This window comes from Chiloscyllium plagiosum, unplaced genomic scaffold (assembly GCF_037043375.1).
Source record: "Chiloscyllium plagiosum isolate Xiang-an unplaced genomic scaffold, Cpla_swu_hap1 HiC_scaffold_10, whole genome shotgun sequence".
NCBI lineage: Eukaryota > Metazoa > Chordata > Chondrichthyes > Orectolobiformes > Hemiscylliidae > Chiloscyllium > Chiloscyllium plagiosum.
Genome location: NW_028270148.1, coordinates 14,415,701 through 14,441,536, shown reverse-complemented (window position 1 = coordinate 14,441,536; position 25,836 = coordinate 14,415,701). Strand labels below are relative to the sequence as shown.

Genomic DNA, 25,836 nt, shown 5'->3' with positions numbered 1-25,836 from the left:
CACATCAAATTAAGGGAAATAAAATGAGTCAAGAACAGAAAAATAATGTTGCAATGTTTGGGCAATAAAATGCAAACAGTTGAAAATACAAAGTGTTAAACAGTATCATTCAAGAGGCTAAATAGCACATCCTGCTTTTGTTTGCCTTTTCAAAGGTTCGCTTTGCAAATTTTGTTCTTTTACGGCTAACAGAAGGGATGCACGGTAACAGTTGTGAATAAAGCCCAACACTTTGCCTGTTTACTTTGAGTTGGGTGGATACAGGAAATATAATAGGGGGCGCACGGTGCCTCAGTTAGCACTGTTGCCTCACAGCGCCAGGGACCTGGGTTCGATTCCTACCTCAGGTGACTGTCTGTATGGAGTTCACACATTCTCCCCGTGTCTGCGTGGGTTTCCTCGCACAGTCCAAAGATATGTAGGTCAGGTGAATTGGCCATGCTAAATTGCCCGCAGTGTTAGGTGTATTAGTTGGGGTAAATATAGGGTTGGAGAATGGGTCTGGGTGGGTTGTTTTTTGGAGGGTTGGTGTGGACGTGTTGGTCCGAAGGGCCTGTTTCCATACTGTAGGGAATCTAATCTAGTGCAAACTAAACCTATACACTTACTTGCTAATGCACTGACATGGAGGAACCTGTTCCCTCCCAGTCGAAACCATCCATTCTTGAACCAGCTGTTTCAAACTCCCATCTAAATTATTCCTACTGCTATCCAACTTTGACCAACTTCCTGGAGTTTATTTTTTTTTAAAACACACTCTTGCTGTAATGGCCTCAATGGAATATTCTCCAAAGAGATTAATACCACCTCAGTGGCAGTCCCATTAGAATTATTGTGATCTGCAATTTCAGCAGTTGATAAGATAACAAGTTTGCTCTCATTTAATGATTCAGATACCCAGATTTGTGGATGTTCAATTATCACAGCTGAATCAGTCAAGATTTATTTTGAAAATGAATTTAAAATGCACAGAGGTCAGGGCAGCATCTGCAAAGAGAGCGGGGCTTAATGTTTCTGATCACTTTTCAACACAATGACCCAAATATTAGCCCTCCCTTCACCACAGATACTAGCTCATCTACTAAGTAAGGACAGCATTCTGAATGAGATCTACAGCACCTGCAGAACTTGGCAAATGAGTTACATGGAAGCAATGCTCCAAATTTACCTATTCTGCATGTTATTATTTGTATAACTATGTGAAGTCCCATTCAGAAAGTTTAACTCCAGCAACATTACAGAAAGTCACAGCAAACCTAGTTTGTACATGAATTTGTATTTATTGCTCATTTTTCAGCCAAAAGTAACAAGCAGTGTTATTATACAGATTTTTTAAGTACACAAGAGACACGAAGATGACAAAGCACCTTTGAATTTCATTAAGCCCTTAAAAGACATTCAAAATTACATACATTAAAATTTTTGCATTGTGCCTTTTATATACAAACCCGGCAGATATACAGATTGCCAACCAGCTACAGAACCTTGTGCATACTTCCCACTGGACTCCAAAAAGCAATTAGTGTTAAAACCTCTCCTGGGCTCTACAACCACTGAGCTTCAGTTAGAACTGACAGATCAGTGTTTATTCATACATAAAATGAGAATCAGTAGTTAGAATTTAATTTTTTTGAAAATGGTTATACGATTAAATCCAAGACAAATATGATACACTTCAGCTTCATAGAGCTGCAAACATTATAAATAAATGATTGTATTTTAACTGATCCTGATGCAAGTAGGCTGCCACAAATATTTACTGTAATTGCATATCTGGTTTGTTTTACATATCCCATAACTCCCATATTTAATAAAATAGAATGTTAGAAAAATGCAATGTCTGGACCCAGTACTCTAAAACCACAAGATGTCAGTTCAAAACAAAAGCATTTACTTAGTTCAATTATCCTGTTGCTTGTACAACCCATACGCATATTCACAACTGCACTGACACCACATAGGAACATCTTGTGGTGTGAATCGTCCAGCCCCGAACCAGATAAACCAGTTGAACTTATCATTTGACTCAGTTTACCTCTACTGCTGATCACCCTTTGAGTAAATGCTTTCTCTCATAGACTTGTAATTTAATCCTTAAATATTAACATTTACATTTCTTGTACTGGCCTTGAATGAACATACTAGGCACTTCTGCAGATTGAGAGCTAGTAATATTAATTCTGTTAAAGATTTGATAATGACAGTATAAAAGGTATATAAACACCTACTATTGTATTGTCCCAAATATTTTAAAATTTTTACATAATATTTTCAACATTGATTCAATCTAAAATAATCACACTGCATGTTAACTCCAAGATCAGGCATACTGAACAGTCACCATTTCAAACCTCTATTTCATAAAATTGAGTTCTCTTTCAACTAAAAAAAATTAAAGCCAGAGTTTACATGTTATGAAACAGGTGTGACATTGGGAAAGTGAATTACTACCAACCATTCACATACATGTAAGGCAAACACAGACCAAACCTTGGCAGTACAGCATAGAAGACCACATTCAACTTGGGAAAAAAACATTAAACTTGGGTTAAAATTGTTGAGTTTGTGCATTTTGTTCTTCGTTTCAGCTTCTCTACTGTTTCTGGACATTCAAAACATGTCAATGCTTCGTTCATGAATAAAGAGTTATCAGTTTGTTTTCAGTCATAATCTGCTGCAGGTTAACATGATCAACAAATTATCCAGCAGTCAAGTGTGGAGGACAACTATAGTGTAACTATCCCTTTCTGCTTGGCATTTTTGAGAAACATACAGTTAGCAAACTTGTTATACTGCCAAAAGTGCATTGAGAAAGTAAATCTGGTCAGCCACAAAGGAACACTTTCCAGGGACACTCACTTCTAACATGCACCAAAACTCACTTTACAGCAGCTCAGAAGTGATCATATAAACCCAACAGATGAGGCCACATTGGTGTAAAACTGGTGTGTTTTCCACGACCGCTATCCTTATGGTCTACTTCAGAAAGAGTGCATAGTGTAGAATTACACAATGCACATGAGGCATTAAAATCACTTTCAACCACTGTAATCAAATGTTCCACTGATTGTATTCATGCATTATTTCAACACTTGCAAAAAACATTCAACTTGAAAACAAAACATTAAACTTGGGTTAAAATTGATGAGTTTGTGCATTTTATTCTTCATTTCAGCTTCTCTATTGTTTCTGGACATTCTAGTCAAAACATGTCAATGCTTCGTTCATGAATAAGAGTTATTCGTTTGTTTTCAGTCATAATCTGCTGCAGGTTAACATGATCAACAAATTATCCAGCAGTCAAGTGTGGGGGACAACTATAGCATACACAGCCTGGTTTCTTGAGTTTTTTTGAATAAGCTTTCTGTTGATGTATCAGTGCTGTAGTACACAAGGAGATACAAAGCTCCACACTTTCAATTAGCAGTGCACAAATGCCAAGAAGTTGACATTTGTTGTGAAAATTATTTTTATATTGTTACTTTTTAAAAAACTGATTACATTGGCATTTTAAAAAAATGGGGGATTATTCTGATTTGTACCAGAGCCATTTCAGGTGTGCCTGATGAACAAAAATGACTTGTTCTTTGAGCTATCATTGCTCATCATCTTCCTGTATTGTACTCAAAACTTTTCCTTCAGTGACATATCATAAGGAGTAAGGCCAAAATATCTCAAGTAACTCGAGCTTCCTATTTGCTGCAGGCAAAAGTCTGAAACATACTCTGTGGGAAGTATTCACAGAAGATTTTCTCCCAGAACAAACCCATTGAATGTGATTAATATAATTCCAATTATAGACATACAAAACAGTGTGCCAAACAATACCTCCCGTTGCACCAATATTCTAGAACAATACAAGTCACTAATTAATACCCAATTTTATTTTTTTAAATAACCAAATAGTAGATTATCAAGTGCAACAAAATTTTACCTGGTCATTCCTCTCGAGTCAAACTTCAGGAAATGTGAGCTCAAATATTACACTGTCGTGGCAGACATAACTTGGCCATTGTAAACTTTTAACATGTGGGCAGGATAATTTTGATCCATACCAACTTGCCAAAGCTCTCTTCCCCAACCTCCCAAGAAAGTAAAATATGATTTTAGCTCAATTTATATATTTTTTTAATCCCAGTTGAGCAGTGCTAAAACGCTTTGCTCCTCTGATGGTATAACTGCTACAATATGTCCATAAAATAGATTTTTGATATATTAAGACCTCAACCTAGTGTCCACAGACCAATACATGTACAGTAATTAACAATCCCAATTACCATTCATAAGACATTTCAATCTGGACTTGACTTGAAAGAAATGGACTAAATATATGAGAAAAAATACAAAATGTTTTAAAAATTAACAGAAAAGTTTTAACTTTGAATGTACACCCAATTAACACATGTATAGGTTAAATTGCTATCTTAATGGTTAAAATTTGCAAACCAGTCCAAAAGCTTTGTAGGATGCGCTCCAAGAGGTTGCAGCAAATCAGCAGTAATTCTGGAAAAAATGGAAACTTTGCATAATCATCCAAAAACCTAAATGGCTACATGGGGTATGTGCAACCTCCACTGAGCTAACTTGAAAAACAGGTAGAATATTAGTCTGCAGGACACTCCTCTTTTACAAACAATTAAAATACAGGAATTTTCCACATGCACTTTAAAATAAAAAAGTGCTCTAAAAAGTTGAACCCTGTGTTAAAATAGTGCACATGAATTTAGTGCAATTTGCATTCAGGGATAGAAAATTGGCTGGAAAATATACCTGTGGATGCCTAAACTCATACAGACCTGTACTATGTTGTATTACAATGACTGTTCTCCTTTCCACACAAGGTAAAGAGCCTGCTCCAAGGGAGATAGGCATTTGGAGTAGTTGATTTACAACTTTATTTACAGAGATTAAAAGCACTTCGTCAATCAAACAATTTGTGTAGTTAATTTTTGAATTAACCCGTTCGGATATGATATCTCTGGGAGCAGCGTGTACTTGAACCCTAATTCCCTAGCTCACAGGTGGGGACAATACCACTGCACTAAGGTGTATAATCTGTTGTAAATTGGTTCCCAGTAAGCCCATGCTTTCACCATCAGCATGGAGGTATCCAGACTATTTGCCCTTGTTACAGATGTATGTAGCTGCACTTCATTATAAAAACCCAATGGTCTATTTTTAAACACAAGCTACGTGAAGACTTGGTCTCCACTCTCTTCAGAAGCTGCTCAGCTCAACTTAATCTGACATGTGCTAGGAAATAAGAAGGTAAAAGATTAGGTAAAAGATAAGAATGGACAGTTGCAGAATTCAGGTCTCTCAAGTACTTCTACCTGCAAATTACTCTGAGAACAACTACAGGTAGTTCTTCTACAACGTGATGGTTGCGTTCGTGTGACATCTCATGTTATAGAAAAATCACACTTTAGAAACAGCGCTTAAAGTGTTGGTGATGTAATCGTGTTACAACCAACACACATTTTAAAAGTTCACACTTTAGAAATAGTGTTCCCAATTTTTCAATCATGTTACAGGGAATTCGTGTTAACGAAGCATGCGTTATATTAGAACGACCTGCACTATATGTTTACAGAGTGAAAAATCGGCAAATACGTTCCCTACAGAAATTAATTCTATCTTCACAAATGCTGACAGAGCTGCCATGTTTCTCCAGCATTTCATTTTAGATTCCCAGCATCTACAGTATGAGCTTTCATTATTGCCCAAATCACACGTCTGCTTTGGGTAGTATGCCCCCTCTCAAAAAAGATATCAAAAATATAAGATAATCATATTTACCTTTGAACTTGAGGGGCAGAATAACTTAAGCCCAAACATTCAGCCAATCTAAGCATTCAAGTAATGCTTACAACATTCTAACACTGCCTAAGAGGTGCTCAATATTTCAGTAAAATAGTATAACACAGAAAAACACAACAAATAAAAAAATGCCCAGGTATAATTCGCAAGGCAAAGACATGAAACTGGAACAAGATCACACAATCCATCTTTTGTAGCTTGTGCATTACCTACCTCACCCTACCTAAATCTCAAAAGACTTGCACTGAGATATCACTGAGATCCACTTTGATGACCAAGAAATGAAGCAAAATGGCTCCTCCTTGCTCAAATTCGCTCCTCACCAACTGACAACGTTCCTGCTCCCTATCAACTTAAAGGAACCTGAGCATTTTGGATTGTTTTGCAGTTGACCTAATGCGCTGCAAACTCAAATCCCAAGCAATCAGATAAAGAACAAGGCACATCTCAGAACCGTGGCAGACACCAACAATTTCTGATTGCTGGTTGGTAAAGCAAGAGCTGCCCATCAATACGCCACATTTGAAACATTGGGCAACCACTGCCCACGACTTCAAGACATAAATCTAAACATCACAACTGAGAAAACAACTGCTTACATGACAACATAGAATTGGAAATATGCAGCAGGTATACCACCATCCTAATTAACAAGTTATACCTTCAGGTACAGAACACTAGCCAGAGACAGTGCAATGCCTGTGAGAGATATTAAACAATAGTTAACTTCCTGGCTTAACTATGACTGGTTGGTTCTCATTCCCTTTCTTTTCCCCAGTTCCACAAAGTTGTTCACTTATCCACTACCCCCTGACAAACGTGCGATACTTGACCCATATAAGTACGTATCTCCTCTTTTTGGGTTTCTTCTCAACATTGTGCACCTAATGCTATGATTATTCAAAATTATTATTTGATAATTCAGAATACATCAAGAAATAAAGCTCGAGAAACTTTGAAATGCTAGATAACACAAAACGAAGGCTCTTTCCATCCTTCTGTGGCAGTAATGCCTGCCACAGCATTGTGGCCACTTACAAACTTGTTAAAAATTTTGATTGAATCAGGAGTTTCTGCTTTGTGTGAAAGACCCAAGGGAATTAGCATTCCCCACTTTACATTAAAAAAAACTTCTAATGTTAATCAAACCAACACTTGCATAGTTTACGGAATGCATTTTGAAAATCACCACAGTAGAAATGGTCTGGTGAGGCAGAGCTTTCTCTCGGAAATCTTGTTTTGTTGTTCCACATCTGCTATTCTAATCCTTACTGCCAAATGTACAGTCAAGCATGATTCTGAGGTTTGATAACAGTCAAGTGATTGGAAATCCCATCTTTCCCACATGTTTGGAGTCTACCTATTTAAGCCACTGAATGCTTCAAAATTTTTTTTAGTTTAGATTAGATTCCCTACAGCATGGGAACAGGCCCTTAAAGGCCCAACCTGTCCACACCGCCCCTCCGAAGAGTAACCCACCCAGACCCATTTCCCTTTGACGAATGCACCTAAAACTATGGGGACAATTTGGCGTGGCCAATTCATCTGACCCGCACATCTTTGGACTGTGGGAGGAAACTGGAGTAACTGGAGGAAACCCACGCAGACATTGGGAGAATGTGCAAACTTCACACAGATAGTTGCCCGAGGCTGGAATCAAACCTGGGACCCTGGTGCTGTGAGGCAGCAGTGCTAACCACTGAGCCACCGTGCCACCCTAGTATTCCTCACAATCCCAACAGACCAGTTAAAATACATTGCTTGCATTGCATAGGGACAGCACTTAAATTTCCACCATTACTGGTGGAAAAAAAAAAGATTCCTGGGTTCTAATAGGAAGAGCTTCCACCAGTGGAAGCACGCTGGTGGTATCCTGACCATTATAGCAAACTGTACATTCCCTTACTGACATCTTAATTGGGTCTTCGCCCAGTTAAGTATTACCTGTTTTGCTGAGGAGTTGCTGTATTCTCCCACACTTGGTATATCAGCAAACTTTCGAAGCCGAACAGGAGTGAAGAAATGGGACCATGCCCTCAATATGGCACGGAAAAAACCTTGAACTCTCTGCTCTGCTCAAAATCACCCCAGAACTAAAACCAGACCTGATTCAAGGTGAAAACTTAAGTACTACAACAATGTCATAGGGGCAGGAAATTAATACTCAAGTGTTTGGATATTCTTTGAGCAGGTTCAAAGAGGTGCTTATGACAATGTTTGATTCCACTGTTGTGAAAGAGGGCATGGACACATTCATCTCGCAACGAGAAGGACTGCAGGCAGCTCAGCACAATAGAACTGTGAAGTCAAACTTTGACAATACAAAAGCCCTCACGTGAATCATAAATATCTTTTACAGCATATGTCCAGTAGTTCACAAGCCATTTTCAGATCATTTGATTATCATCCACTTTGAAGCAGGAAAATGAAATGATGTTACTGTTGGAAGATAAGTGAACATGGCAGTTAGAAGAAAGATAATTAATTAAGAGAGTTCCAGGATAGGCCAGTGGATGGTTCTCCTTGGGACAGGCAAGTTAATTCTCGAAAGGCACCGCTGGATTCAGTTTAAAAAGAAGTTTGCCATGGATGTCCAGTTCCAAAGCCTTACCAGTTAGGTCTAAACATCATGCACTGGCTGATTTCTCATGAAGGTTTTTGCTCAGCAGACCAGGATTTCCTATGCTCACTCTTCCTTGGAGTCCTGTCACCTGATCGGAGTCCTGTTCCTCCTTCAGATTTGGCCATTGCAGTGAGAGCTGACAAGTTTGGGTTAGATTTGGAAAAGTTCCCGCTCCTCCGATTCTCCGAATTTGCAGCCAACTGAGTCCGGAGGCCGGTGCTACGCCGTTTCACTGAGCCAGTGGCTTTTGCAACTCTGTTTGGCCTAACTAATACTCCGTAGCCTGGATTACATCGGAAATACTGCTTTCCACCGACTGAACCGTCATTCTTTCCTGAAACATAGCAAAAGTGTTTTTAGAACTTTAAACTTAAAGCAAATTGTGAAAACATTCAGATAGCAAATCAAAGTAAGTGAACAACCATAAACTAGCCCCATGACAAGATATGCAATATTTAACTTTCTCCCATTAGACTGTTTCTCAAAAGGGTTATGGGGAAAAGGCAGGAAAGTGGACATAAGGAATGCCAGTTTAGCCTTGATCCTTTTGAAAAGTGCAGCACGATCAAGCAGTTAAATAGCTTACTCCTGTTTATGGTCTTATGGTCTAAAAGATGATGTGAAGAGGGAGAGGTGAATCTTTAAATCCCACCATTACTGCAGAACAGCAAAATACTTGGAGCTTTTCTCCAGAAGGCACTTTCACACAACAAAATGACTGGCTGAGGGCAGCAGTGGCCCAAACAGGTCAAAGACACAACCACTCTCTCCAAGAACATGATGAAAAGGAACATAGGGACAGAAGTACACCTGATCTTTTACTACAACTCCTGGGAGAAAAAAAACACAAAAAAGATTAACTTCTCACAATAGAGCTAATCTCAAGAATTAAAACAAATCATTCCCCCAGCTCATTGGATTTACATCCTGGTTGGTTAAAAGCAAAAGTGTACAAAATTGCAAGGCCATTAAGATGAAGGAATCTTTCTTTTCATCTTCTCCTCATGATGGGACAAATTTTTGTGGAAAGGAATATTGGAGGAATGGGCTAGTTTGTAGAGTGTGATAGACAGTGATCATTGTATATTCTTAGAGAAGTGGATAAATATTTGAAGCAAAAGGAAGATAAAGGTTCATAGGAGAAGGCAAAGGGTAATTGGCCAAAAGCTGGCAAATGGGACTAGGTTTATATTGGATATCTGGCTGGCATGGAGGAGTTGGACCAAAGGGTCTGTTTCCATGTTGTATTTCTCCATGACTCTGTCAGTGGATATTTTAAAGACGATAAGCTACATTAACTCCTCCTGTGCTGCGCATCCGTATAACTTCCCATTTCAGCTTTCACATCACCCAAACTCTATTATGGTCCACACTGGAAGGATACAGCATCACGAAAAATGCTACATTTGCCATGCAGAACTAGAGTTGTTTATGAACTTAAGTTGTGGTTTGTAATTTGGAGCAGAAATGAAATGTTTCCATACTAGATAATCAACAACATTATCGCAAATAATAAGTTGCAACAAAATAATTTTAGAGATGCTGTTGACCATATGATATTAACATTTCTGTTTGTTACTTGGTTGCACAAGATTCACAAGCAGCATTTATGAATTATAGTGGAGACAAATTTAATTATTTATCCAACACAAGACACCAAATAAAGAAGCACTTCAAGAGAATAAATAAGAAAGGAAAATAACAAAGCAGAAATAAAACGAAAGAAAAGCAAACTCTTGCCACTCTTGTGGGAAGCTGCAACTCAAGACCTTAAGAAACCAGCTATAAAGTCAATGAGAAAAGGGTTGAAATTAGGTAAAGCTATCTTTCAGCCCATTAACAACATTCTTTTAAGTATAGAACCAAAATCCCATTGAAGATATTCTCAAGTCTCTTACCTGCTGGTACATTCAGCTCAATTCCAATCCAAATTCCATCAGCAAATTCTGTAGATCCTATATACCTGACTGTACCAGTCTTGTTTGTACCAACTGAGACGTACTCCCCTTCTTTTAGCCACTCAGGAATGGTGTCAACAGCTTCCTCAGAATCTGAAATAATTTCAAGTTTCTCGCTTGATAACTCAGGATAATCATCATACCTTGTACTTGCAGGTACAGAGCTCTCAGAATCGTCACATGGCTCTGGTACATGACCTGCAGCTAGGCCAGAGGCCCCAGAGTCCCATTCCTCTGTTGACCACTGCGCTTCTTTATCTTCAAGAATATCTTCAGGATCTTGCCAAGTGGTTTCATCCCCCAAGATGCCTGTGAACGACTTCAACTCGGACGTCCTCACCTTTTGTATTCTGAAGGGGTTAGATGCTGTGGTTATGGACTGTGTTGAATCAGATTTTGGCTCAGACTTTGAGACAGTTAGCGCTGAGGTTGACTTCTGTACCGGTAACAAGTCCTCCAGCTCATCGATTTGGAGAGAATGCAGGGTGACCTTCTGGTTGGTCACATCGGGACTGACTGTTTTGTCCAATGGTGTTTTGGTTGTCTGAGAAGTAGAGAAGCTATTTTTCGTGTCAACTGATGCAGGTATTTCCATGGGCTCTGCCACCATTGTCTCATGTGCAGACTCTGCTGTTACCTCCGGACCTACCGATTGATTTTGAACTTTTCCACAATCCTTTCCCACATCCTTGCTTGGGCTTTGCAGTTGGAATTGACCTTCGTTGGACATCAGTGGCGCACCACCTGTTACTTGAGTGATTTGATGCTGCATGCCCAGAGATCCATTCGCCACATGTCCAGCAAAGCAGGAATCTGATTTAATATCAGCATTTAGTTGTGCTGAACCCTCACTGGTGGCTGACCTTTGACTTTGGAGCTGGGCACAAGTGTCCCTGTCTGTAGTGACCCAACCTGGTGGAGGTGTGCCAACGTCGCCACTTGACACCATAGCAGTTTCCGAAAGTGTTGCTGTGGAAACACTATGGGAGAAATACCCACTTGAAGCCTCACTTGGAGGACTTTGAGGGTCTCCTTGGGATTCATGGCCAGCTGTGTCCACTGAATCGATCTTCGATGGAGCATTTGGAGTGCCTGAGGCTATGGCTACGGGATGGGTGGGTTTTGTCATGATCACTGGAGCAGAAGAGACTTTGTCTTGTTGAGCCTGATGAAAACGTACAGAAACACCACGTTTTGGCAAAGCAAATTATGTTAGCGCATTTTATCCCTTCTCCTCATTAACCCCATCCCACAACCACTCCAAAAAAAAACAGTTTGCAACAAATATATGCCATACTGAAATCATGCAACAATCTCAAATATGTTCCTCATCATCCTTCTAGCAGAAGGAAGATACCTCAGTAGACAAACGAGGTTCTAAGGGAGGTGCTAAAGAGCGGGGACCAAAACTGGAAAGAAAAACATCTTTAAAGAAATAGACTTCTCAGTCCATCCTTGACTTAATAAACATTATAAGTAACACATCACAGAACATGAAGGCAATGAAAATCAATTTTTCAAAAGTTTATTTAAATGGAAATTAAGTTGCATTTACGTAGCAACTTATTTTGAGTCCTTGGGACATCCCAGAAGTGCTTCACGATAAATCTTTGTTTGAAATGCAGTCAATTTTCTTAAATTGCAAACCCAGCTGCCAATTAGCCACAATCAGGTCCAAATGCAAGATCAATAAAGAACATTCTGAGCAAAACAGAGTGAGTTAATAAATGTTTTTAATCCCTCCATTAACTTACAGCATAGTATCTTCCTCGAGTCTGCATCCCAGCTGTTACCCTCAGTCCTCACCATTCTGAATCATTATTCCATTCCATGATTGGAAAGCTCTCTTTCATATCCATTTGACCTTGTTACCTCTTTCACAACCTTTAAGAAGCATCTCTCTTTACTGCTCTCCTTTCAACTGACTATGCTGTTCACCTTTCTACCTTTTAAAGTACTCCCAAGACAGCAGCACTATAAAATATTTAAGCTGCTGAATACATAAGTGAACACATAAGACCTTTAGAAGTAAGTTTGATTTTTTTGACCACGTGCAGCGAGATACCTATTCAGACAGGTATGAATTCAAATACTTCTTGAAATTATACTTACAACTTGATTCTGTTCAAAAGTATCTTCAAATTTAGCAGACTGCACCACAATTCGAGGAACAGACTACAGGTAAGAAATACTGATCAGTTACTATGCACTATTTATTTAGATAAGGCTTAAACCCCAAAATCCCCAGACTCAGTTTAAATTATTCTATCATTCAGTTACCTGTGAACATTTAACAAAAATTTGCTATTAAATAATTTAAGGTTCCCAGTTCTCCCCATTCTGTGCAACCAGGACCACTGCACTTTCACCAACAGCAGATCCAATCACAGCTTGTTCATTCAGCTTTTTCTGAATATCTCTTCAAAACCCATCATCTCTTTCCTCTGTATCCTATGCAAGGGCGTGCAGAAGCTCTGGCTTAAAACCCACGATCATTATTATACTTCAGTGTCAGTCCTGGTCCAGAAAAATATCAGTGACATTTCAAATAAGGTACTTGGTTAAATGTAAAGCACTTAGAGGTATCCCAAAGGTTGAGAAAGGCACTACATAAATGTAATGGCGCTTTTACATTTTTTGAATGAAATATGGTTTAAACTGTGATGTCATCATAACCAGAACACATTGCAAGTTACTGAAACCAATGAAATGATCAGGCCAGCCTGCACAGAGTTCAGTAACAGTACAAGTCACTTGTGTGATCCCTTTCCATTTCAACTGCTTCCACATTGCTCATAAAAGGATCATGAACCAGAAAACATGATTTTAAAGCATTTTGCAGAAGAAACTAATGCGAGGCATAGTGGACACTTGGGTTTCAAATGCACTATTGGTTCTGTGATACAGGCAGGTTCAATTGAGGGATTTAGAAGGGTATCAAATGATTACTTAAATAGAAACAGTGTGCAGGATTAAAGGGAACAAGCAGGAGAGTGACACTCATTCAAAACACTCAGACAGCTGGCTTAGACACAACAGGCCGAATAGCTTCTTTCTGGACCATTAACAATTCTGTGATCCTGTGATGTTACAGTGGTGATGCCTGCATTCCCAAAAGATTCAACATCTTGTTCAGGACTGCAGCACCTTCTGTACTGAATGGCGTGCCTTCGGATTACAACAACAGAGCCATAAACTGAGTAAATATTCCTGTTTATATTGCACACACATTAATGCCTCCCTGCAGCTAATAAGTGCTCCCCCTTCACTTACCTCAGTAACTTTGTTACAGATCATATTGAAAAGCCAGTTCATTTAAGCTATCATTGAATATATAAAGGCCTGGTAACTTTTTAATGAATTATTACAAAGGCACCCTTAAAGTTTCTTGCTTTCATAATTCTTTCACACACAAATACAGTTTTACACCAATTAAAAACAAAATGAGCATTTTAAGATTCTGTCAAGCACCATGGCCAGTTTTATTGAAATATTGTTATGAACTGCCAAATTGATGGCAATCTTCCTCCGATTCCTGCTTGCTTCTTGACAATTAAGCTCACCATCTTTGACATTGTTGAAATCTTCCTTGCTCCTCTCTCAATTTGCCACATTGGTCTTTTTCACCTGTAGTCAATTAACCAACTCATCCTGCCCATGTTTCTGAGAACTATCATCACTTAAAGTTTTCACAATATCCCTACATCTAAAGACTAAAGACTAAACAAAAAGGAGCAAACAAAAAACAAGGGGTGCTCCGGTTTTTTCCCCACAGCCCAATGGTGCACAGGTTATGTGGATTGGCCATGCTAGAATTGCACTGTAATATTCAGATATGAGCAGGCTAGGTGGGTTATCCATGGCAAAATTCAGGGTTACAAGGATAGGGATGGGGTGGGGGTTGGGTCTGGGTGGGATGCTCTTTGGTAGGTCGATGCACAGACAGTGGATAAAATGGTCTCTTTCCACACTGTAGTGATACTATAGTTCAAACGGGACCTGATAATGTTAAAACATGCTCTCTCTCCACAGATGCTGCCCAACCTGAAACTTTCCACAATTTCTGTTTTTGCTTCCAATTTCTAGCACCTGCAATTCTCTGGATTTTTAAAACTAAAAAAGGGGTTCACAGCATCTCTTATGTCTTCATTCCCAACCACATATGTTTAGTTTGTTTTCAAAAAAAGGTCATTAAACAGTTAAGTCCTCACCTGTTGATTTGGTACAGGGACAGATCTTCTCTTCTCTTCATCACGTACAGGGAAAAGTGATTTGAGAAGTTTGGGCATCTGAGGTACAAAGGCCTTCACTGGATTCAAGTAAGAGGCTGCTAGTGCTGAGAATGAGTCTGATAAGAGATGGTAGATAATGATGCAGAATCTGCAAATGAATTCCTTCATTGTACTATATGTTTTACCTTTCTATTTTGCACCGCCCTTTTTTTCTTTACCATATGACTAAGGACAGAGAAAATGTAGGAGTTCTCTCCACAAGCTCAATGCTCCAACGTGTATTCATCATTAGGTGTAACCACAAACTGATCACTTACTTTTCCCAGAACATCTCACCTTTTCCCCCCTTCCTTGATACAAACACAGGCACAAGACCCAAATTTTATTTCTGTTTGTTTGAATCCACATAAGGCACAGGTTGCAAATACAGGTTCCCCTCCAAACCACACTATCTTGTCTTTGAACTATGTCACCATTCCTTCACTGTGTCAAAATTCTATAACTCCTTTGCTGATAGGACTCTGGGTGTACCTACGCCACATGGACTGTTCAAGGGAGCAGCTCTTAAATACGCAATCAAGAAGTTCAGTTTAAGCACAATTACAGAAAGGAAACAAATCTTGGCATTTCTAAGGATACCCAAAGCTTTTCAATAAATGAATAAAAATAAAATCAGATTTGCCAAACCTGACAAGAACAATAGGTTTTAATTACAACCACAGCTTCAGAGTCACCATTTCTAACATTCAATTACAGTTTTATAGACTTTTAAAATTAACTGATGTATTTTAATTAATTGAATTTAAATTCCACTGGTTGCCAAATGGGATTTGAAACTACAGTCTCAGAATGTGAGCATACAGTCTACTAACATTACTACCACACTGGTGTCTCAGTTCTCATTCAAGGGATTTCAAAGTAATTCAGCAATGTTACTCACTTTGTCAGAGCTTTGGAGAATAGTTGTACCATCAGTAAAGATAACTTTGCAAAACAAGTAGCATTATGATTTTATCAGTACAATCTTCATGCATTAGCCCATGTTTCCCTAATATACTGCCCAATTATCATAATTGAGCATGGCATAGCAAAGGAATACATGCACCCATTTACACTTCCTGAAATGTCTACTGGGAACCATTCTGACTTGAAGCCATGTTCTGATTTTCAAATTCACATTGGTACATGAAAACTTGAGGCTCTGGGTCACACAACTGACCATTTTCTTCCAAACAGGACAGCAAACTTGATGTTTTTGGGGAATATATGCACAATGAAATGATCCTTCTAATTCACACACTAAAACTGGCTGGAGTTTCTGCTATTTTGGTAGATCTCATTTCATTAAGTAAAACAATGCACCTTAGAAAGTGAGTGAATCAATGAGAAAGAGGTGCGAAAGAGGAATTAAGAACAATACAGACAAGTGTTACAACTCCAATAATATCATGCACTAATGTTTCCCATTACACTGGAATGAAAGCAAATCTAGATGGACAATAAAAAATGGCACTTGTTGTTAGAATTTCTTACCATTATCCATCATATAAGCACAGGCAGTGCAAATGGAAGAAAAAATGACAAATTATTAATTACATCACGGGAATTCTTTCTAAAATTGGCAGCAATTTTATTTTTTACAACAAAATTGTCTCAACACAATCAGGTTATTTTAAAAACATGCAGCCTTTGTATCACAATATTAGATTTTACTAATGGAAGAGCTGCGAAGAGATGAGTGCGTTGTACTATTGGACAGGATATCTGCCAGCAGTTATTACCATTCATAGCTGTTAGCAGGCAGCATTGCAAATGACTGGAAACCCCGACAGACAAAGATAGGACATGAAAAGGGGGGTAAAAAACAAAACAAGGAGTTGGCCCTGTTAGAAAGTCATTAGATGATGCTACTGTCCTTCGTATTTGTATCACAGCTACTAAAATTTCAGTCAATTGATTTTTGGATTGTGTTTGCCTTTGCTGCAAACTGCACTTTTTCTCCAAGTCATATATTTCCAAACCCAGCTCATGAATCCTACATTTTCCCAGCCATTTAAGTTGTCATTGGTCAAGCATATTGACATACATGGAATAGTGTAGGTTAGATGGGCTTCAGATTGGTATGACAGGTCGGCGCAACATCGAGGGCCGAAGGGCCTGTACTGCGCTGTAATGTTCTATGAGTCCAGGCAGGTCTCAAAAACACATGGTTCCCAATTTGCCTGATTTCTACTCTCATTACATGAAAGCGAGTGTCATACTTTTTTTACCCTTCTTTCCTTCCTTTTGTGCCTTTTGGGTGATCTTAATGCTTCGCAAAAAGGTTTCATTTAAGACACAAAATTAACAAACCCTGAGAAGGCATACTGCAAAAGTTACTTTGTGAGTCATCTACTAACAGCATAATGTTGATCAAACAAAAAGAGCTCAGAATTTCCAGAACATTGGATATTGTGCAAGGTGGCAATTTGAAGTGAACCATGCATTTTTAGCAAATATAAATTATGTGATACGAAGCAAAGATTTTACAAGTCTGAAGCAGCAGTTGGACATTTTGCTAATATTCTTTTACAAGATTAGAAGTATGTCATACCATAAAGCCCCACTACAGTTAAGTATTCAGACAGATTACAGAAACTAAAGTGAACTTGCTTCATTATCCGCAAAGTCTTTCCAGAATTTTCAATCCATTTTGCTCAAGTAATATTCAGTTAAAGATCACACCAGCAGGATATTTAAAATCTCCTCAATGAGCCACAAGCTTTCTAAAAGAACAAATACCGGAAAGATTGGAGAATGCTGAAAGCAGCCACAGATAGATCAAGGATGTCACTTCCTGCTTCCAATTACTTAAATTCATGAAGATCAAAAGTGCATTAATAAACTAAGTGATCTAGGTTCTGAAGGAGGTACCCCTAATTAATGGGAGTAATTTTTGAAAGTTACAGGTTGTGTCAAACAATTAAACTTTAGGATTGAGATTAAATATCTCAGAGGGAATGTATTCTCTCAAAGGTCAGGTGAAACTTGAAAGCTAACCGCAATGACCGTTTCTTAAAGAATTCAGGCTCCAAAAACAAAAACAGTATGCCTTTTGAAAGCACTAAAACAGTTACACTAGCATCTGGAAGACTGTGATTTTAATATCCCTATAAGTTAAACTTTTGTTTTCAAAATTTTTTGCACTCTTTCCATATAAAAAGAAAACTATTCTATGTCATAGAGGTTTACAGCACAGAAAAAAGCCCATCAGCCCATCGAATCTGAACTGGTCAAAAGCCCACCTAATTATTTTAATCTTATTTTTCAGCCCTTGGCCAATAACTTTTATGTCTTGGCACTGCAAGTGTACAATTAAACACTTCTTAAATGTTATGAGGTTTTCTATATCACCGTCCTAACCGGCAATGAGTTCCAGATTTTTAGTATCCTCTGATTGAAAGTCATTTTCCTCACGTTCCCTCTGAACAACCTGCCCCTAACCTTAGGTCTACGCCTCATGGTCAGTGATCCCTCCACCAAGGGGAAAGGTTTCTTCTTACCCACCCTATGTCCTTCATTATTTTATATATCTTTGTAACACTTCTCACCTGCATCTTGTGGCATGGAATGCCTAGACGCCGGGGATCGGTATGGAGGAATCTTCTTGTTGGACTGCAATGCAGCTGTCGAAATGTCCTGCTGACTCTCCCATCGACTCTGCCCAGGAACAGGTGAAAAAAAAGAAATCCAGTTCAAGTTATGTTTTTGTGATAGCTGCACTTGAGACTGTGGGCACTGAAAGGTGTTAAAACTACATCAATATTTTCCTTCATTTAAGTCTCTGAGTACCACACACGAGATAAGGAATAAAGTTCCAAGACTCACACCTGCACGTTGCAAAAGGCCACTTCAAAAACTCCACTCCCTACTTATGCATGCATTTGCTCATGTTTGCTTGGGTGGAAAGGAGAGAGAGAGACATGAAACAGGTTCAAGCTTGCCTTCATTTAACATGTCAGCCCTAAACTAAAAGCATATACTTAAGTCCTAGTACTGCTATTCTAGGTGATAGCAAGGGCCAATATGGGTCTCCACCCCTGCATATCCCAAACATTGCAAGTAAAACACTGCAACATTTTAACTGGCTACATGATGAAAATTATGATAATGTCTTTGATTAATTTCAATTAAGTTCAAAGAATGGACCTTTGTAGATGAAAATTTTTCAACATTTTAAAGATTCATCACAGAATCCCTACATTATGGAAACAGGCCATTTGCCCCAACAAGTCCATACCGACCCTCTGAAGAATAACCCACCCAGACGCATTCTCAGTTTAAATTTCAAATTACTTAGTAATTTAGATCATTTCCCCTGATCTACACATATGGGAAATTTAGCGTGGCCAATTCACCTGATCTGTATATCGTTTTGGATTGTGGGAGGAAACCCACGCAGACACGGGGAGAATGTGCAAACTCCACACAGAGAGTCACCCGAGGCTGGAATTGTACCCAGATCCCTGGCACTGTGAGGCAGCAGTGCTAACCAATGAGCCACGCTGCCACGCTAAACAGCCAAATCCCCAATTATGTAGTATTATTCCTTGACCATGAAATCTGGAGCTGCAAATATAATGAACATAGATGGGGGTGAATGCCAGGCAAGGTTCTTCTCAATAATTAAGTCTTAATTCTCTTCAGTCTAAATTACTAAGTAATGTGGAATTTAAACTGAGAAGCAAATATCAAATTCACTTTTCAAGACAGCAGCCAGCTTCCATGGCTAATTCATCTGACCTACATATCATTGTGATACTGTGGACAATTTAGCACGTACAATTAACCTAACCTGCACATCTTGGGAGGAAACTGGAGCACCCAGAGGAAAGCCATGCACACCCCAAGCAGAGTGTGCCAACTTCATGCAGACAGTCGCCTAAGGGTGGAATCGAACCTGGGTCCCCAGTGCTGTGAGGCAGCAGTGCTAACCACTGAGGCACCATGCCACCCACTATGATTACCAGTGCAATAACACAGATGAACTTCAGTAGGGGCTAACACCTGTGGGGATATCACTAATACTACACAATTGGCGATTTGGCTATTTAGGTTCGATGCTTCTCTTACAACTTGCACTAATAATAACATTAATCAGTCTAGCCAATTTGTTCTTCAAAGACAAAAACACAAAGGGGTTTATACCAAAAACCTGGTGATATCAATTGCGTGCCCCTAAAATCTTGCATCACCAGGTGCTTAAAGGTTGGTTAGCATGTGCTGCGGTAAATTTAACCAGAATCGTGTCACTTGAATGGTCAAGTCACCAAACAGCAGTGACACAGGAATCAACTAGCAATCAACAGAGTTAGTTATTCAGGGAAGTTATTTCTCTTTAATACTGTTAAGTTGCCATATATTCATGCCAGGAATGTAATTACCTTGTTGCGTTCAAGGCTGGATCTTGCATTGAGATCATGACGGCTTCCAGATAACTTTTTTAAAAAATGCAAAAGAAACAGGCATTACTTGAGTGAAGTAAAACTATTACAGATGCTACCATAGATCAGAGCATGCAAACTCAGAACTAGCCATGCTCTAGCACATCCAAATTTGGATGTGGTGGTGAGAACAATCAAGGGGATTATGCAGCATTTATAACAAAGGGTTTATTAAAATAGCAAAAAGGTGAGTAGGGACATGATTTCATAAAGGAATCAACAAAGTATTTTATAAGTGACTCAAATCAACAAAAAATAATCCTTACATAAATTCTTGACACATCAGCCTTAGCTAGGGTAATGGAGTTCTCTTATGGAGTTCATATTCACAAATATAATTAGCACACAATATATTTCCGGCAGATAACAATTATTAGTTTTTCAATAAGGCAGCCAGGACATCTCAATGCATAATAACTGTTTTATCATCATTCAACAAGAACTTTTCCATTCCCCGTAACTCCTCCCAGTTCATTATTTTGTGATAACACTTCATGTCAACTTCACTAAGGTGTGGTGAGAACACCACTCTTAACTAAAGTCGGAGTACTCTGCCCTTTCCCTTTCAGCTTATTATTTCTAAATTAAACATTTATTCACTTACCTTGGAAATGATTAGAATTCAACTTCCATCAGTTTTTAGCAGTGAATTCTACATTCTACAAGCATATAAGAAAATAACTTCGCCTGGCCTCTCCCTGAATTCCCTTGGTAATAACATGTTTTGCCATAGAAGAGCCAGGTAATGGCTATCTCATGCAAAAAGAAATTTAACATTAACACTCAATGACACCATCATCATCACTAAATTCCCAATCAACATCCTGAGGGTTACCAATAACAAGAAATTAAATTGGACTAGCCATAGAAATACTGGGCGATAAAAGCAGGTCAAAGGCTCAGAACTCTATGGCAAGTAACTCACCTCCCGACTTCCCAAAGTCTACCCATCATTTACAAAGCAAAGATCATTATTGTGATGGAATACTCTGCATTCATCCAAAGAATGCTGTTTTAACACTACTGAAGAAGCTCAAAGCCATCCAGGACAAAGCAACTCCCTTGATTGGCAACAGTGCACAACATTGCAAGATTTACTGCTGCAAAAACCCTTCATCACTACTTTCCAAAACTGCACCCTTCACCACCAAAGATGCACAATGTCAGAAGACAGATGAGAGCATCACCACCTGCAGGTTCCCCTCCACATCACACACCACCCTGACTTGGAACTATATTGCCCTTCCTTTATTGTCACTTCATTAAAATATTGGCACTCTCTCCCTAACAGCACTGTGGGTGTAGGTACACCTCTTATACAGCAAGCTTCAGGAACAAATGTAGTCTTGGTCAGCAATGCTCACAGCCCATGAAAGGACTAAGAAAGTTACCTTCAAACCTCCATTTACTTAATGCAAGTGTTAATCCCTTAATACGTCATCAACATTTTTCATCAAAGACCCTCAACTCACAACTAAAATTCTGTAATGCAATCCTACCTTTTAACCAAGTAGCTGTTTCCAGTCAACCTACCCTTGACAATCAGATGTTTCCTTCTCCTAATGTTTAAAGATTTCAAGTGAAGTTAATAACTAGGGGGCACAGCTTAAAAATAAGTGGTCATCCACTTAATACAGATGAGGAAAACAAATTCCAAGGGTTGGAAGTCTTTGGAATTCCCTACTTCAAAAGGCACCACATCCAAAATCTTTATTTTTTTAGTCAGAGGTAGATGCTTGATGACTGAGATGACAAAAGATTATCGGGGCATGCAGAAATGCAGAGTTGAGGTTAAAATCAATTCAGCTATGATTTTATTGAATAGTAGAACAGGCTGAGAGGTGTGAGTGGCCTACTCTTGCTCCTTTATTCGTATGTTCGTTGCATGATTTAAAGCACATTCCGATTCTCATCATGCACAAAGGCAGAGGGAAAACAGCTGCTGAAGTCATACCCGGTTGACGTTTGGAGAGCTGATGCACCTTCTGGTCAGTTTACGCTTTGTATTTAATTGTTCTTTAACTGCAACTTCCTGTTCACAAAACACAGCAGAAAAGAAACAACACAACACAGAATCAGGACAAGGACAAAACAACAGAAAGAGAAATTTGCAGTTCAGCAATGCACAACGGAACAGTTCATTACTTTGGAAGAAAGCAAGCAGCCAGCCTTTGAATAGTTAACAAAAGTAAAATACTGGAGATCTGAAATAAGAACAAAATGTTGGAGAAACTCAGCAGGTCTGCCAGCATTGGTGGGGTAAGAAACAGAATTAACTTTGAGTACAATGACTCTTGCTCAGAAAACAGTAACTGTTTCTCTCTACTGATGCTGCAGAATCTATTAAGTTTCTCCAGCACTTTGTTTTTGTTTCCAACTGCTATAGATGTTTTGCCAATTCCTCTTCTCCCCCCATTGCAATGTCCTACTGGAGTACAATTCCATGAATCCTGATCAGTTTCTCAAGTCCATTACCCATGTATGCTTTTTGATGGGGAGTATTCAGGGTTAAGGGGAACAGCACCATATGCAGCCAAAGCTGCTCACACAAAGCTGCTCCATTCAGAGAACGCTGAGCATCACAAATAAATTAGAGGTCAGACAGTCCCTCCAGGCTGTTCTACTTTTCAATCAGGTCACACTGATTGGTATCTGAGTCGAGAGTGTGGTGCTGGAAAAGTACACCAGGTCAGGCAGCATCAGAGGAGTGGGATGCTGCCTGACCTGCTGCGCTTTTCCAGCACCACACTCTCAACTCTGATCTCCAGCATGTGCAGTCCTCACTTTCTCCTGCTCAGTATCTTAACTTATCTATTTTTCTTTCACATTGTTTAATACCCTTGCCTCTCTCCTTTGAATCAATCGTTGCTGATCTTCAATGGATTTGGTCTTCCAATCTTCTTAATTTATCAACTGCTTCAGCCCATAATGCAACTTTCCCTAGGTCTACCACTCAATCTAAAAACTTTAACTCCCCCAATTCTATTTCCTCACCCAAAGCTTACTCTATTCAAGCAGCTCACTGAAACAACTTTGTTCTGCAATGTATATTATTACTGTTGAAAGTCTAGTGCAGTTCCTAACTTTAAAATCTATATCTTGGACATTACGCCACCTGATGCTGTGGCACTCTGTCATCGGACTAGTAATCCAGAAACCCAGAGTAACGATTTGGGGTCATGGATTCAAATCACACCATGATAGATGGTTAAATTTGACTCAATGACAATCTGGAAATACAAACTAACCTATCAGCAACTATGTAACCACTGTTGACTTTATAAAAACCCTTACGGTTCACTAATGTTTTTTGGGGAAGGAAATCTGCTGTCTTTACCTGGCATGATCTATATGCGACTCCAAACCTACAACACTTGTGACTCTTAGCCACCTTTTGAAATGGCCTTAGAAAGTCCCTCAGTTCAAGGGGCATTTAGGGATGGGCAATAAATGCTGCTCCAGCAGGTGATGCTCGCAACCCACATATAAACTTTAAAAAAGGGCTCAATTTACCAAAGGTTTCAATTGCCATTTAAAAAAAAACATTTATGGTACTTGGGTGTCACTGATTAGACCAGTATTTATTGCTAATCCCTAATTGCCCAGAGGGTAGACAACCATTCTGCTATGGGTCAGGAGTCACATGTAGACCATACCAGGTAAGGAGGGCAGCTTCCTTCCCTAAAATACATTAGTGAACCAGGTGGGTTCTTCCAACAATTGGCTATAGAGTCAAAGAGATGTCCAGCATGGCAACAGACCCTTCGGTCCAACTCGTCCATGCTGACCAGATATCCTAACCTAATCTAATCGCATTTGCCAGCACTTGGCCCATATCCCTCTAAACCCTTCCTATTCATATACCCATCCAGATGCCTTTTAAATAATGCAATTGTACCAGCCTCCACCACTTCCTCTGGCAGCTAATTCCATACACACACCACCCTGTGTGAAAACGTTTCCCTTTAAGTCCCTTTTATGTCTTTCCCTCTCACCCTAAATCTATACCCTTTAGTTCTCGACTCCACCACCCCAAGGAACAGACTTTGTCAATTTATTTTATCCATGCCCCTCATGATTTTATAAATCTCTATGAGGTCACCCTCAGCTTTCAACGCTCCAGGGAAAGTAGCCTCTCCCTGTAGCTCAATTCCTTCAACCCTGGCAACATCCTTGTAAATCTTAATTTCATGATTGTCATTATACTCTTAATTCCACACTTATTGAATTCAAATTCCACCATCTGCCATAGCAGGAATTGAACCTTGTTCCCCAGAAGATTTACTGGGTCTCTGGATTAATCTTCGAGGAGAAAGTGAGGTCTGCAGATGCTGGAGATCAAAGTTGAAACTTTATTGCTGGAACAGCACAGCAGGTCAGGCAGCATCCAGGGAACAGGAGATTCAACGTTTCGGGCACAGGTCCTTCTTCAGGAATGAGCAGAGAGTGAGGGGCATGGATAAAATAAATTGACAAAGTCTGTTCCTTGGGGTGGTGGAGTCGAGAACTAAAGGGTATAGATTTAGGGTGAGAGGGAAAGACATAAAAGGGACTTAAAGGGAAACGTTTTCACACAGGGTGGTGTGTGTATGGAATTAGCTGCCAGAGGAAGTGGTGGAGGCTGGTACAATTGCATTATTTAAAAGGCATCTGGATGGGTATATGAATAGGAAGGGTTTAGAGGGATATGGGCCAAGTGCTGGCAAATGCGATTAGATGAGCAGCCAGTGTGGCCTCCTCTATATTGGGGAGACAGGCCGCCTACTTGCGGAGCGATTCAGAGAGCACCTCTGGGCCACCCGGACGAACCAACCCAACCACCCTGTAGCACAGCATTTCAACTCCCCCTCCCACTCCACCGAGGATATGCAGGTCATTGGACTCATCCACCGCCAAGCCACAACAACGTGACGGTCGGAGGAGGAGCGTCTTATCTTCCGACTGGGAACCCTCCAACCACAGGGGATGAACTTGGACTTCACCAGTTTCTTCATCCCCCCTCCCCCCACCTTGTCTCAGCCTAATCCCTCCAGCCCGGCACCGCCTTCCTGACCTGCAGTCTTCTTCTTGACCTCTCCGCCTCCATCCTATTCCGACCTATCACCCTCACCTTGACCTCTTTCCACCTATCACATTTCCAACGCCCCTCCTCCAAGTCCCTCCTCCCTACCTTTTATCTTCTCCTGCTGAACACTCTCTGCTCATTCCTGAAGAAGGGCCTGTGCCCGAAATGTCGAATCTCCTGTTCCCTGGATGCTGCCTGACCTGCTGTGCTGTTCCAGCAATAAAGTTTCAACTCTGGATTAATCACCCAGTGAAAACAGCACCAGGCTCCCAGTGCCAGACAAATAGGAATATCTTGGCCCAGATATTTCTTCTGATGAAATTAATTTAAATACACCAGACCCAGTGAAGACTTAGACTTTTGTGCTGTGCTTTCAACAACTTTAGTTCTAAATTGTTCTTTTTGCTTTTGCAACTGCTTACACTATGCCAGGATAAAAATATCCCATCTTTACAGCATCATGGAAATGGACAAGCTAATACACAAGGACAAAGTTAACAGACACGAATGAACATGTGAATGATTTACACAGTGCCATCATAAAAGAGTTCATGTATTGAGAGAAACAGTAGCTGAGGGCAAATTGGTGAAGATCTAACAGTTGAAAATATTTACGTAAAACACCAGAGATTGCTGATTGACTTCATTAAAAAAA

The 25,836-nt window shown here is 39.6% G+C and overlaps 1 protein-coding gene across 4 annotated transcripts in view; it reads right to left on the bottom strand.

Annotated features, from left to right (window-relative positions):
* Positions 1-1,260: 1,260 nt before the first annotated feature.
* Positions 1,261-25,836, bottom strand: part of LOC122552613 (kinesin-like protein KIF13B) — a 174,998-nt gene continuing 150,422 nt past the window's right edge. For 2 of the 4 annotated variants that reach the window (XM_043695364.2, XM_087991135.1), the window contains 7 exons: positions 22,071-22,148; positions 20,057-20,110; positions 18,224-18,332; positions 14,613-14,749; positions 12,514-12,576; positions 10,342-11,566; positions 1,261-8,777 (listed from right to left, as the gene is read on the bottom strand). In XM_043695364.2, coding sequence (XP_043551299.2) covers positions 8,467-8,777; positions 10,342-11,566; positions 12,514-12,576; positions 14,613-14,749; positions 18,224-18,332; positions 20,057-20,110; positions 22,071-22,148 — 1,977 coding nt within the window. In that variant the 3' untranslated portion in view covers positions 1,261-8,466. The remainder of the gene's footprint in view (positions 8,778-10,341; positions 11,567-12,513; positions 12,577-14,612; positions 14,750-18,223; positions 18,333-20,056; positions 20,111-22,070; positions 22,149-25,836) is intronic. The other 2 variants (XM_043695365.2, XM_043695366.2) reach the window with 2 other exon arrangements.